General features: G+C 44.8%; 4 protein-coding genes across 4 annotated transcripts; 3 read left to right on the top strand and 1 right to left on the bottom strand.

Moving 5' to 3' along the window:
* Positions 1–162: 162 nt before the first annotated feature.
* On the bottom strand, positions 163–1002 carry F4817DRAFT_357064 (uncharacterized protein; the record flags this gene model as incomplete). Its single annotated transcript, XM_049305873.1, has 4 exons — positions 163–384; positions 443–558; positions 664–884; positions 968–1002. The coding sequence occupies 4 exons, from the start codon at positions 1000–1002 to the stop codon at positions 163–165; spliced, it is 594 nt and encodes a 197-aa protein (XP_049161731.1).
* A 3017-nt stretch (positions 1003–4019) lies between these two features.
* On the top strand, positions 4020–6896 carry F4817DRAFT_313302 (uncharacterized protein; the record flags this gene model as incomplete). Its single annotated transcript, XM_049300226.1, has 2 exons — positions 4020–4662; positions 4717–6896. 2 exons carry the CDS (start codon positions 4020–4022, stop codon positions 6894–6896), a joined length of 2823 nt encoding a protein of 940 aa, XP_049161730.1.
* Positions 6897–7696: 800 nt separating this feature from the next.
* Positions 7697–10198, top strand: F4817DRAFT_301495 (uncharacterized protein). Its single transcript, XM_049299796.1, has 5 exons — positions 7697–7875; positions 7930–7969; positions 8028–9474; positions 9525–9695; positions 9762–10198. Exons 1-5 carry the CDS (start codon positions 7866–7868, stop codon positions 9999–10001), a joined length of 1908 nt encoding a protein of 635 aa, XP_049161729.1. The 5' UTR covers positions 7697–7865; the 3' UTR covers positions 10002–10198.
* A 746-nt stretch (positions 10199–10944) lies between these two features.
* On the top strand, positions 10945–12148 carry F4817DRAFT_301492 (uncharacterized protein). Its single transcript, XM_049299795.1, has 3 exons — positions 10945–11345; positions 11421–11624; positions 11764–12148. The coding sequence occupies exons 1-3, from the start codon at positions 11182–11184 to the stop codon at positions 12053–12055; spliced, it is 660 nt and encodes a 219-aa protein (XP_049161728.1). The 5' UTR covers positions 10945–11181; the 3' UTR covers positions 12056–12148.
* The last annotated feature ends 454 nt before the right edge of the window (positions 12149–12602 follow it).

Genomic DNA, 12602 nt, shown 5'->3' with positions numbered 1-12602 from the left:
TAGGGGTATCACTGAGGGAGAATACCCACCTCTTGCTACCATCATTTGTAATGCGTACTTCTGGGATCATATCGGCGACCCAATCCTAACTAAGGATGGATTTGATATAACCTGACAATACCTGTCTCCGTTATATTTATATCCAGTGACAACTACAAGTCATCAGTTTTCCCTTGTAGTATCTATGAACCTTCTCTGAATGATGGAAGAGGGCATTTTCCAGCAAGCCAATTGCCAGTCTGTCGTCCACTTTCGATAAAACGGCTGATACCCTAGAATGCCGCCCAGCCATCTTCCCATCGCTATGCCAAGTGCCCATGCAATCCATTTATTTAGGGGTATCCACCGTGGGAGTGATAAATATGTCCCCCCTGCATCAAACATCTTATAAAAATTAGCATGAGGATTTAGAGGCGGAGAGCTAGGTATATTTTGTACTTACACACATAGTTTGAATGAGATTCATCTTCTCCCCCGTTAGCGCAATCTCATCAAGATAACCGTACCAGTTCTGGAAAAAGATAGCATCGAGCTTATAAGCCATGGGCGTGTCCTGTGCTGAGAGTATAAATTTTGAAATGTTCCCAGGCTAATTTGTGTCATCGGGAATGTCAAGAGGCTGGTACAACCGATGGTCCTTCCAGGGAGAAATTTGAAATTCACCATCGCCGGGACTCAACAGATACTCTCGCCCGTCGACTTCGACCATCAAATTCCCTTCCAGGACTTCAACATATTCTTCTTGGTAAGGATGAAAATGTGAAGGTGGCTTCTGGGATCCCGTTCCCCTGCCAGACCCTAGGCTTTCCAGAAAGAAAGTTACTTCGAATGCAAAGGCTCGTTGAGTATGTGGAAAATCGCGAACAGCCAAGGCACCATTGAACCTAGGACCGAAATAAGTAAAGCCTCAAGCATCCCCGGTAAAGACAAAACAGAAAATAGAAAATGAATGGCCGTAGCAACGTACGCGCTGATTACGATGTCTGCGTTTGGGTGAGACATCGCGATGTTAAGGATATAGATCTATACCTAATTTATACTAGTTCTACTTATACCCTGACATAGCCACACTCAAAGAATTGATTTTCCAATATATTCTGATCGGTTTTGTAGACCAATACGTGAAAGATAACCGTAACGGGTGTCGTAGCAGCAGTCCCTCGGTAGTACAAGAAAAAAGAAAGCTATCTCGTAAGGCAGGCAAGGACGTCCCTGTAGCCAGTCATAATGTCGGATTAATGTCTTCTGTATCTGCATAGGCATTTGTCTATCACGGCATGTCTAAATACCGAATTCGTGTTACTAGACTACGTGGGTGGCATTTTAAATCCCAAGTAGTCTGTACAGGATACAGCTATATCACACTACGAGATACTATTCTTCTATCTGGCTCCCGGTATAGGAGATAGACAGTACATTGGTTTGCTGATAAAATACATCAAGAAAGCCACCAACTAGTGTTGATCAGGCCTTTGATAGTAGAAACCCAACCCGCCAGTTAGAAACTTACCGCCACTTCCCATTTATTGATTTCTTTTTCATATGCATGCCTAATATGATCATACCACGTCAACTTCCATAAGGCTGGTTGTTTCTGGCACATTACTCACTCATAGTGTACATAAAAGTAGATGTCGTGTATATCCGGTAGATACATGGTAGGCAGGCTGGTAGGTTACGTGTAGGAGGTAGTATATGTATTCTCAGCTTACACTGTAACACATAATTTACAGCAGAGCCGCAAGCCGACCACTAGAATGGAACATACCAATCATATCTAATGTGAAGGATGGGTGCACAACTTTGCCGATTATAACCTCAGACCCCTTTTCACCAATCAGACGGCATTCTTATTTTATTTTATTATATTGATTTGTCATATTTGCCAAGCTGGGACTAAAGACCAATTTACAAGGACGCTGGACACCAGAGCTTAAGAATAATGATGTATTGGAGCCTGCCTCGCAAATATGAACTCTAGTTACCTAAAGTACCTAACTGCTGGATCCACCATTTGGCACATACCTACTTTGTGGCACACTTTTACACCAAAACCACTACCTTTTCAACCTTAAATAACATTACATATATTAATGTTATAGATTTGTAATTAAATTTTTTTAATATTTTATAAAGCTTTATTACTGATTTTGTATCTTTTATTAAATAAAAAAAATTATTCGTAACATAATTAAAGTAATTACTTTTTAATATAAAAGTATAAAGCTTTTACATATAAATTTAGTATAAAAATAAATATTTTTTATAATATAAAAAATTGGAATATTGTAATAATAACGTTTAAATGTTTAAATTTAAAACATGTAATAAAATGCCCGAGATTTTTTATATATATTATATATATTTCGTAATTATAAGATTTTTTATTGTTAAAAAATTTAAAGTTAAAAATAATTTTATATTAAATTTTATTATATTTATATAAGTAAAATTTTTAACTTATGTAATATGTTACTTAATTTAATTATAATTATAAAACTTTATGTATAACTTAAAATTAATTATATTAACCTTTTTAAAACGATAGTTTTAAATATATAACGTTTTAAAATAAATAATTGTAATATTTTTTTATACTTAATTTATATAAAAAAGTAATATATTTTTTATATTATATGTTAAAGTACCAATTTTATTATAACTACTATTTCGGTTTTAATATTATATATATAATTATAAACTTAAATTAATTATTTATTGATTTGTATTAATCTCGACTTTATAATATTAATATACGTAATGTTATTCGAGGTTGAAAAGGTAGTGTTTTGGTGGGAAGTATGCCACAAAGTAGGTATGTGCCAAAAGGTGGATCTAGCGGTTAGGTAGTTACAAAAATACACTCTTAGACGAATAAACTGGTCTTTCACACTACTTGACTGCAATGTTATTTGCTTCATATAGTTCGATGGCGCATATAACGGGTAGACGTGAGACTTATAACCATAACCTCTTGCAGATACCTGCTTTGAAATTTTACAGTGACTCAAAACAAAAGCTGTTCAGATTAAGTCGGCTTACGCATGGAGACAGGTTTAATGGTATTATTTACTACCCCATACGGGTGGATCTCTAATGGACAGACACCTTACATTTAATGACGTGTTGATAGGCGCAGTTGACACCTGTGATAAATAGCTTTACGCCTGTCTAAAGCTGCAGAACTCTCACGGCCAGCTAGGAACTAGGTACCTAACCATGCATTTATACTAATCTAGGTACCTTTCTGCCTGAATGTATCATGGGGCAACCAAAGTGAGAAAATTTACATCAACACTTCCTAATGTCCATGGTCGTTCCAATATTTGTTCGCTGAAAGGTTCTTCTGCCTACCTTCTTTTCCTACCTTTCGCGATACCCTCAACTAAACACATCTACTAGGCGCGATCTAGGTGTGCTTCAAGCACTTCTATCGCAATTTCTATCATTCCCATATAGGCCAACGAGCAGCACTTGGAAGTATCTCCGTGGAAATCTTAGTATTAACATGAGCCTTTTTAGGCTTTTGGTGCCTAGTATTTCCACGCGTCTTCCGTTTCGCAAATAAAGCCTATCGAATCGTTCTCTCTCTCCAACCTTGTCCCCTTCATTGTTACTTTATACGCACCGCTACCGGAGATCTCACTTCTGCCATCTATTGTCCTGGGACTTCTGAATTACTATTGTAAGATAATCCCTAATGTTGACTCGAGTAAAGGATTGATCACATTACTGAATTAAACAAACTAACCCGTGTCTAATAGTGCCACACGACTTGTTTAGCCGTTTAGGAAACCAAGAACAATTTTCTCAAGAAGCTTCTAATACATATTTGTATTATTGGCGTTTACTTTGAAGGACCGGACTCTATCTACCGTGAGTATTGCTTCTAAACCCAGAGGTCTATCCCAAAGCTGGCATATCCATCGAAGAAAGTAAAGATGCTAACTAAATCGTTAGTATACCCCTTACGTACCTACAGACCTGTTATACACGCACTATCTTCGCTCTTCATCATCATGTGCCGTATATCTCGTCTCCGTTGCCCCATATGCCACGAGGTTGCCGATTGGAGTATTCGCCCTTGTAAGGATATAGTAGAGAAGGAAATGGACCGCAGTGACTACAGCAGACGAAACATCTCTGGGCCATTTGTTCGTATATACTGCCCGAACCTCATCTGGCCGCCGACCGATCCCACCTCTCTAATTAACCAATTATGCGACGACTGCACTTTCGCACGCCACCCGGGGGTGCAAGAATGCGTCGGTGGCCCCGAAGTCCAGAAGGAGAAGATCGATGAAGATGGCTCTGTTACATTGGTTTCAAAGGGAACGATGATGCACAATCACTGGTCGGCTCGTTTGAGCGAAGCACCGCACCGAATACTTACTCTCCGGATCCCTTACTGCCATCTTTGTCAGGAACCCGCATTCTTTTTCCAAAGGGCCACTGAAACGCCTGGCGAAGAGGAAGTTAAGTTCGGCATCAAAGATGTCGAGATGGAATTTAATTCAACGCTATGGAAATGGACTTGGCTGAGGCAAGGAAGAGAAGCACTTTCTTGTCGCCTTGCTACGGGTTTCATTTCCAAGCCATGCAACACCTGCTTCAATCGTGAAAACGTACTCCGTGCCAAGGTGTCCAAGTTTATAAAGTACTGTAAACCAATCGAGACTTAGGCAGTCTGGAATTGGATAACACTACGATGCGCAGGGAAAGTTAACTTCTGGCAACACGAGTTGCCTAACGAGGGTCTCCCTAATACCCGGCCTCCGAACTGGCGGGAGATGAAAGAATATATGGCGACGTGCTGGAAGGCGAGGACCAAAGTAGAGTGGAATTTCTTTTGGGATTTCGATCTTCCCGTCGAATGTTCTCTACCGTTCACTCTCCACAAAGATTCATTCACGGACTTGTCACAATGGCACCGCCTTGCTGGAATTAAGGGGCGAAACGACCCAGTTGCCCATCGTTCTCCTCTCCCCTGGGTTCCGGAGGAAGAACACAAAAAATTCCTACCTGAACGGGATGCCGAAGAGGCTGCTGAAGAGGCTGATGTCTCATACGTATCTACTACTATACCGCTAGAGGCCGCGCGACAGTTAGATGCAATGCATGACCGACTAAATGCTAAACATTTCGGTTTTAAGCCTCCTCCACCTCGCCAGCCTCGTCGACCTCGCCGCTCTCTTCCTCACGATCCTCCTCACACTCGCCCTTCCAAACGAAGCCGGTCTAATGAAAACCCTCGCAAAGGAACCCCATTTGAAGGACTAGAGTGCGACCCAGATAATCTATTTGCAGACAACTATCTTGTTGCGCGGTCCCATGCGAAAGAGCCTCCAAGGGAGCTCCTTAAGACAGAGTATGGAACCTTTGAGCTATTCGATTCTGGCTTTTGGGTCCTGAAGGACGTAGGACCTGATTACAAGTTGAAGTTACCTCTTGGTGTCGGATTAAGAGAAGAACTTGAACCTATTAAGGATTATGAAGAGGAGTTATACCTCGAGGACGATGACGCCTACCAGTTCCCCGATACTCCAGAAGAATCTGACTCCGAAGGTTCTCAGCTTGGGGGCGAACGGGAGATGACGGAGCGCCTCGCCAGCATGGGCCTGATGGACGTCGGAGATCATGAGCCGAGAGTCGAGAAAGAGAATGTGGTGATAATGATCGACGATGACCTTCCGGATGCCAGTTCGGACGTTGAGGATAATGAACCGAGAGTCGACAAAGGGAAAGGGAAAGAGAAGGAAAGAGTCGTGATAGTGATCGATGATGATAGCTCGGACGAGGACTATGTATCTAGACGGAGTGTCTCGCGGAACTTTGGTGCAAACCCCCTTGGACACAAAGAAGGGGCAGTTGCACGCCGCAACCAACGACTTGACCTTGTGCATCCACCTAGACGCAATAATTCGCAGATAGCTGGACAAGCTTCCAACCTAGACGACCTCTACCAGAGTCTGAGTCCGCAGAATCCTACCCAGGCTGACCTCGATAAGTATCAAAAATTGGCCAGACTGTACCCGCACCTATTCTGCGATGATCGCACCAAGCTACTTCCCAACGGTTATATCCCCTCGTCTCGGATCATCCGGTTTGACGGCCAACAAATTGGCGTAGTGCATTTCTTTCCAGACTTACTTCCGGTGGTCCCTGGGTATGACATGGCCATGACAATCACATATGTCCTATCCGGAGTTCATGATCGCACCAGACTGGAACCTTGGCCATTTCTCTGGCGTATTCTCATCAAGTTCGACAGCAAGGCTATCGGCACTGTAGAACTTCGACAGATGCCGATGCCGATGCCTCTCCCTCTCCCCGCGAACCCTGACGGGTCTCGTACGGATCTATTCCAGATTCATTCCCCTCTTAGGAGCTCCAATGCACCCCCGGTGGATGTACCTAACGCACCTCCCGTCGACGAACAACTCAGCGGGCACCCTACTTCCAATGTAGCCTATGCTAATGAGCCTGTTGTCAATGTGGCTGCTGCGCCTCCCGACAACGCGCGTCCTGGATCCATTGCCCCAATGACTTCTCTACCAGGACATCTCTTCCAGCCTGATGGCTTAACTAAGATTGAATCCTACGGAACCATTGGATCTATCGTCTATGGAATTGTCAAGTACAACGATCAGGTTATCGGTAGTTTGGATGCATGTCCGATGATGTCTACGAGTCTGAAACGCGCGAGAATTCCGGAACGATTCAACAAACTGTTCAAAAACGATGGTCTCACGAAGGTTTGTTACAATCCAGACACCAGAAAGCTGGATGTATTCTATAACAATGTTATCTTTGGCAACATTAGGATTGACCACCCGACTGGAGGCCTACCTCAGGGTCCACCGCCGCCACCTTCGCCAGCGGGCCCGGCTGTCTAAGTGTGCGATACTAGCTATCCTCGTTGCATTCGTTACAGAACACATTCGTCAACAATATTGCGACTGTGAATGGTCGACACCGAAAGAATGAAGATGAAGTATCGACGCAGACTGTGTTTACGTCCACTTGGGGACGTTTCAAGAAACACGCGAAGAACTTCGGAGTTCTTACCCTCCTAGGCTTGTTATGAGGAGAAAATTCGTATTGTGAGGTCAGATAAAATCTCATGGGCGATTTTGTTCAGAAGGAGACCGGAAAACCCGGAGATTTGTTGCCGCCGAATGCGAAGAAGAAACTCCAGAGATTGCTATGCTATTCTCTTGCCGTTACGGCCATGGCCGATTTGCAAGCCGGGAAGGCTATGATTTCATGTTTCATGTTTCAGGAGAGAAAAAAATAATACGAAAATCCAGATTGTCGCAACGTTCGTTATTCATCTGTTTCCTAGGTTAGTCGTCTGTTTTTCCTAACTGTTAGGCACTTAATCAAGCCGTAGGCTATAGCAAATAAACCCGATGCCGCTTGTCTGCCATTAACTAGCTTCCCATGCGTATTTACCAAGTAATTGACTATTATATGCCATATACTAAATTCTGGCTCTAAATTTTTATCGAATATCGTTTATATATATTAGGTAGTTGAGGATGATGGGATGTAGTTGGTTCCGTTGACGATGTTGTGGCGTTCGGGGGAATAAAGCACGTAGAAAGTCACGTTTTCGAATGCCGCCCTAGTGCCGAAAAGAATAAATGGGCTCCGCATGTTAGCACCAATTAAGTACCTAGGTACCTACTTTAAGCAAACCGACGTCAACTGTGGCGCGCGCATCACGACGCGTCTTACAACTCGCTTTAATCTCGAATATCTGTATACTTTCGCTAAACGTACTGCATTGTCTACGATGTGCTTTAAAACTTGATTTTATGTAAAAACCGTAATATACCAAATTCCTCACGTCCGAAAGCGAAATGGCCACCAGTGAGTAAAAACCACAATCTTCACGAAATAGAAACTAATACAGGGGTACGCTAGGCCGTGAAGAGCGCATGCAACAGCGCATGCGTGGAGCTGGGTATGTGTTTCCCTCTTTGCTTTGAATCTCGTCGTGTCTCTAACTTTATAGAACTTAGACGTCACGAAGTTGCCGATGATTCTTTTGGTTTTATCCTCCCGGGTGCCGAAGCCTCTTCGGACCCTGCTTCGGACCCCCCTCCGCCGTCGTCCATAGCGCGATCGGAACCTAATACCTCTGCGAAGCGACGCCGACTGAACCCTGAAGCCGATTTGACGAGCTCGCAACCACCCTCTAGTGCGCTGAGAGCCTCGAGAAGAACATCGGCGCGGCTGAGTGGGTCAAGAGTTGATCCCTATGCCGCCGTCCAACAAGAAAGTCCCGAGGATGCATCAGGACCTCTAGCAGCTCTAAGTCTGGAGCACCAGGAACCACAGAATGAAGATGAGACTCTGGAGTCTATGGAGGCTGTTATACAGCGTCCTGAATCACGTGGATCCGTAGCTTCTCGATTGTCTCCAGGGCATATTGCAGAAGAAGTTACTGAAAGTCCTGCCGAAGCTCCGGGAAGTGGACATAGACGTTCGGTTAGAGTTCTTCCCGAGAGTATCACCCGGAGCGCGAAACTATTGAAGGCTGTGACAGACGAAGAAGCCGGAGCTACGGGCGAGTTCACTTATTCTTCACCTCTAGCACGAAAAAGCAGGGCTAGTGCTGCCACCTTGGGCGCTGCTTCAGCGCGATCAACACGAACAGTGACGAGAGCATTGGGAGGTCTAGAAATTGGTGATATTGAAGAGCCATCGCCAGCGCAAAGAAGTGACGCTACGGCAATTACCGGGTCTATACGATCTACACGAAGCCAAGTTAGACTAGCCACCCCTAGTATAGTAGATGAATTGTCTTCACCCCCCCAAGCCGCAGGTACTGCTAGTCCCAGGAAACCCCAGCCGAGGGTGAAGCCTAAGCCCATGGCTGAGCTGCCTGAAATTCAAATTCAAGCAGCTGAAGAGGAAACTCGAGAGGAAGAAGTTGTGGTTGATGAAGAGGAGGCTGAAGCAGTTGACGTCCAGACGGCCGCCCGGAAAATCGGCCGAAAGCGCCCACGGGAGAGTCCACCTCGAGAAGCCTCCCCAGAACTACATTCCAGAGTTGAGGATAATCGACCAACAAAGAAAAGAAGACAGAAAAAAGTGCGAGGTAGTCCAGCAGTGCAGTCGCACCCTAAACCCCCTAAGAAAAAGAATAAGCTACCCCCGAAAAGACGGAGCGACGGCGAAGCAATTCCTATCATTGTGCAGAGATACACGAAGCGAATGCATTTGAATGAAGATGACACTAACGGTGATATTCTCAACGCTGATATACCATTTTCTAACCGTGGCGGCGTCAACGTGATTGACGTCTTGTCGCAAGTATGCGACGAAGTCGTCGAGTCTAGCCTGGAGACGCTTCACGAAGCCGCTGTTAATGCGAAGAATTCGGCTACGAAAAAGGAGTTTAGGACGAAACTCCGAGCTCTAGAGGCATTTAAGGAGGAACTACGAACACGCCTTTTGGAACACGTAAGTTGCCATGTTGGCATCAGAATGTGCGTCCTAGCTAACAGTTTTAGACTATTGCCCTCGACACCATGCATGCGCTTAAGAAGCGTGTGCGATCGGTCCAGAAGGACAAGCTTACACTCCGAACCGAGATAATGCGTATCCGTGCCGAGAGAGAGCAAGTAGCTCTGAAGATGGATGCGGTGAGAATGCGCCACGAGATGGCGAGCAAGGAAACACTGGTGCGTCTAAGATGATCAATTCAGTAAATTCACGAAGTTATTTTTTTTTCGCTAACTCTATATCAGCATCAACTAGAACTCTCCTCTGCAATGGATGACATTGAATTGGCTATCGAAAATGGGAAATCAGCTCCAGGCCTTAACCCAAAAGAAAAGAAAGCAGCCGAGCTTTCGAATCTGGAATTGTTGATTTCTAGAGTGGCTAGTCAAGCCAGTGGTGGCAGTGAAGGTGGTGGAAGTCTCAAACAAATCAAGGACTTCAATGCTTTCCTCGAGCGTACTGCCGCTGCTCTTGAGGGAAGATGATGTATGACTTAACCTGACTGGCCGACTTTTCCTATTTTGCAGTGTCTTGCAATTACATCAAAGTAATGCCAACCACCAACGTTTTCGAGGTATAATTCGTCCTCGAAGATAACTCTGGGACATGAGATGAATAATGATTAGTTAGATATTTTGTATAACATAAGAACTCAATAGGGAGTGGCCATGTTTTGAGGGCGAGCATTGTAGACCGCCAAGCCTCCGTATCGACATCGGGGATATGCATACACATACGGATGATCGACATAACTAAAGAATCCTTCAGTGTTACCCGCCTTGCCATATCGTCATTGTTCATAAGGTGGATACATGTCAATCAAAGAGTGTCAGAGAAGCCAACATGATCTTTATAATCGACGGATAGACAACTAGAATATGCTAACACCGCTAATAAATGTCGGTGTCGAACTCCACGGTATTCGGTTAGCACTCGAAGCAATATCAAACCAACAACACATGCAACTTGTGGGGTATATTTTCTTCAGTGCTTCAGCCCTGAACCTTGGCATAACAAGCCTGGAAGCCACTAAACCGGGACTTGGCTCCTTAATGAAAATGGAAATGGTTAAAAGCCGCGACCTATCAAAGACCCTTGCAGCCTTAGGACCAACAAAAACAGAAGATAGAAACTCCACAAAACCATCGCGATGCATGTCTCAGGGGGGAAAAAACAGTAGACCTATGTAGTCAGCTAATCCAAAGACCTTTTCTCAGTCTTCGTGTTTCTGTATTACTTGATATAAAACAAGCCTCAACGTCACAGAAGGTCGCGCAAATCTTCGAGAATTTAGAAGATGCATACGATTAAAAATAATTTGGGGCCGCAATGTAGTTTACTACCCGCTCATGGAGCCTTCCAACTTCTAAAGTTCCAATAACTGCGCCTGAAAAAGTGCTGCCTTAAAATGCGCACCGGCCAGCTTGGCAATGGCTCAGCCCACAAGCTCCAAAACCAACACTTCAACATTCATGGCATGGGATAATAAGGAGACTTGTAAACTAGATATCATCCTGGGGCTGTCTTGTTAACTAGTTCTTGTATTTTATTCTTCCATCTCTATTTCGTCCTTCGTTCGGCCTTCATCTCTTGCTAGTATTAACTTACTAGTCATCCCCTACCGCTACTCCACGATAGACGAGACCGTTCCTAGCCGCAGACGCCATGGCCAAGCACGACTATCCGTACAAGAAGAGTGTTAACGTCACCGCTTGGATCCTGCAGATCTTGGTGTGCATAGTGCTTCTAGCTGCGTCGGCGTGGTTGTTGTGGATTTCAGAGCAGCAAGATCTTGACGATCTCTTGGGTGATTATAATGGAATTTTCACGTACGCATTCCCGTGATTTTCAATAAGAAAAATTAGGGGGAAGATAAACTGACTGACTGGGATGAACCATTGTAGTGCCTCCGCCGGCCTTCAAATCGGCATTACCGGCCTTAATATCGTCATGAACGTAGTCGAGATCATCCTAATCTCCCAGAAGCGAATGCCGCCAGGGTTGTTCCTCACGAGCGCTTGCATCAAGACCGGAATCTGGGGTATCATCTTCATACTGAACGCGATCGCACACTCTGCTCTCTCCATAATCCTGACTATAGTCCTATTGTACGTATACGCGGCCTATCATCCCATATTAGCAAGGAACTTCGACGGAGAGGTAGCAAGAACTCAGTTCTTGCTACTACCACGGCTCATAACCGGAGATGATGCTACTGGAATAAGAAGCTAACACCAACGGCAATAGTGCGTCGTCCTTGACCCAACTTATCCACGCAGCGATCATCGTCCACCGCAAGCGACGCGGCACCCTAACGGGCGGCAACTACGCGCCTGCCGTCAACCCGCAGGGCTTCGAGGAGGGCGTATACGCCCAGCCGGCGCCGGGGTACTACTACCCACCCCCCACCAACACCGAGTACAAATCGCCCGCTGCATCGCCGCCGCCGCCCCAGTATGGAAACCCGGCCGGGGATGTCTACGCGCCACAGGTGCCTGCAGGCTCCTACGAGCTCGACAGCCGAGCCCGAAACCTTTAGAAAAAGTACCGGGCATAAAGGCTAGTATTATCTGTTAGATTGCATATTAAGGATGCATTGCTGTTTGCTGAGCTCGGCTAAGCTCGGCTTGTTTGGCTGTTAATTATGATACCTATTCCTATGCTGCATTTAAAAGTCTCGCGTTGGGCATGGTAGCGGTTATGATTATCGATAGAAATAAATGCATTAGAACAGGGCGCTCACATAAGCCCTTACATCAAAGCTTCCACGTTCAATGATTGCACTGATTGTGAATTCTTCCCTTTGAAGATGGTCATTTAGCACGAGGTTCATACACGTGGGAGCCATACCATATATAGGTATTTATATATCGGTACCTGTACCGAAGTCCCTTACTTCAGAGGTGCATAGTGTAACGTTGTATCATGGATAGTAACCCCGTAAGCGTAAGTGATATCAGGGGGAACTGAGTAACCCGACCTATGCCCCACTCCTTACCCTACCTGTACAAGGGCAGTTTATATAAAAGACCTAACATAACTTAACCTATATAAAAGTTTAGTAGATTTATGGAATAAAGTTTATT

The sequence above is a fragment of the Daldinia loculata genome, assembly GCF_022478755.1.
Source record: "Daldinia loculata strain CBS 113971 unplaced genomic scaffold F4817scaffold_9, whole genome shotgun sequence".
Classification (NCBI taxonomy): Eukaryota; Fungi; Ascomycota; class Sordariomycetes; order Xylariales; family Hypoxylaceae; genus Daldinia; species Daldinia loculata.
The sequence above is the reverse complement of the archived record's forward strand: the minus strand, read 5'-3'. Positions and strand labels throughout refer to the sequence as shown.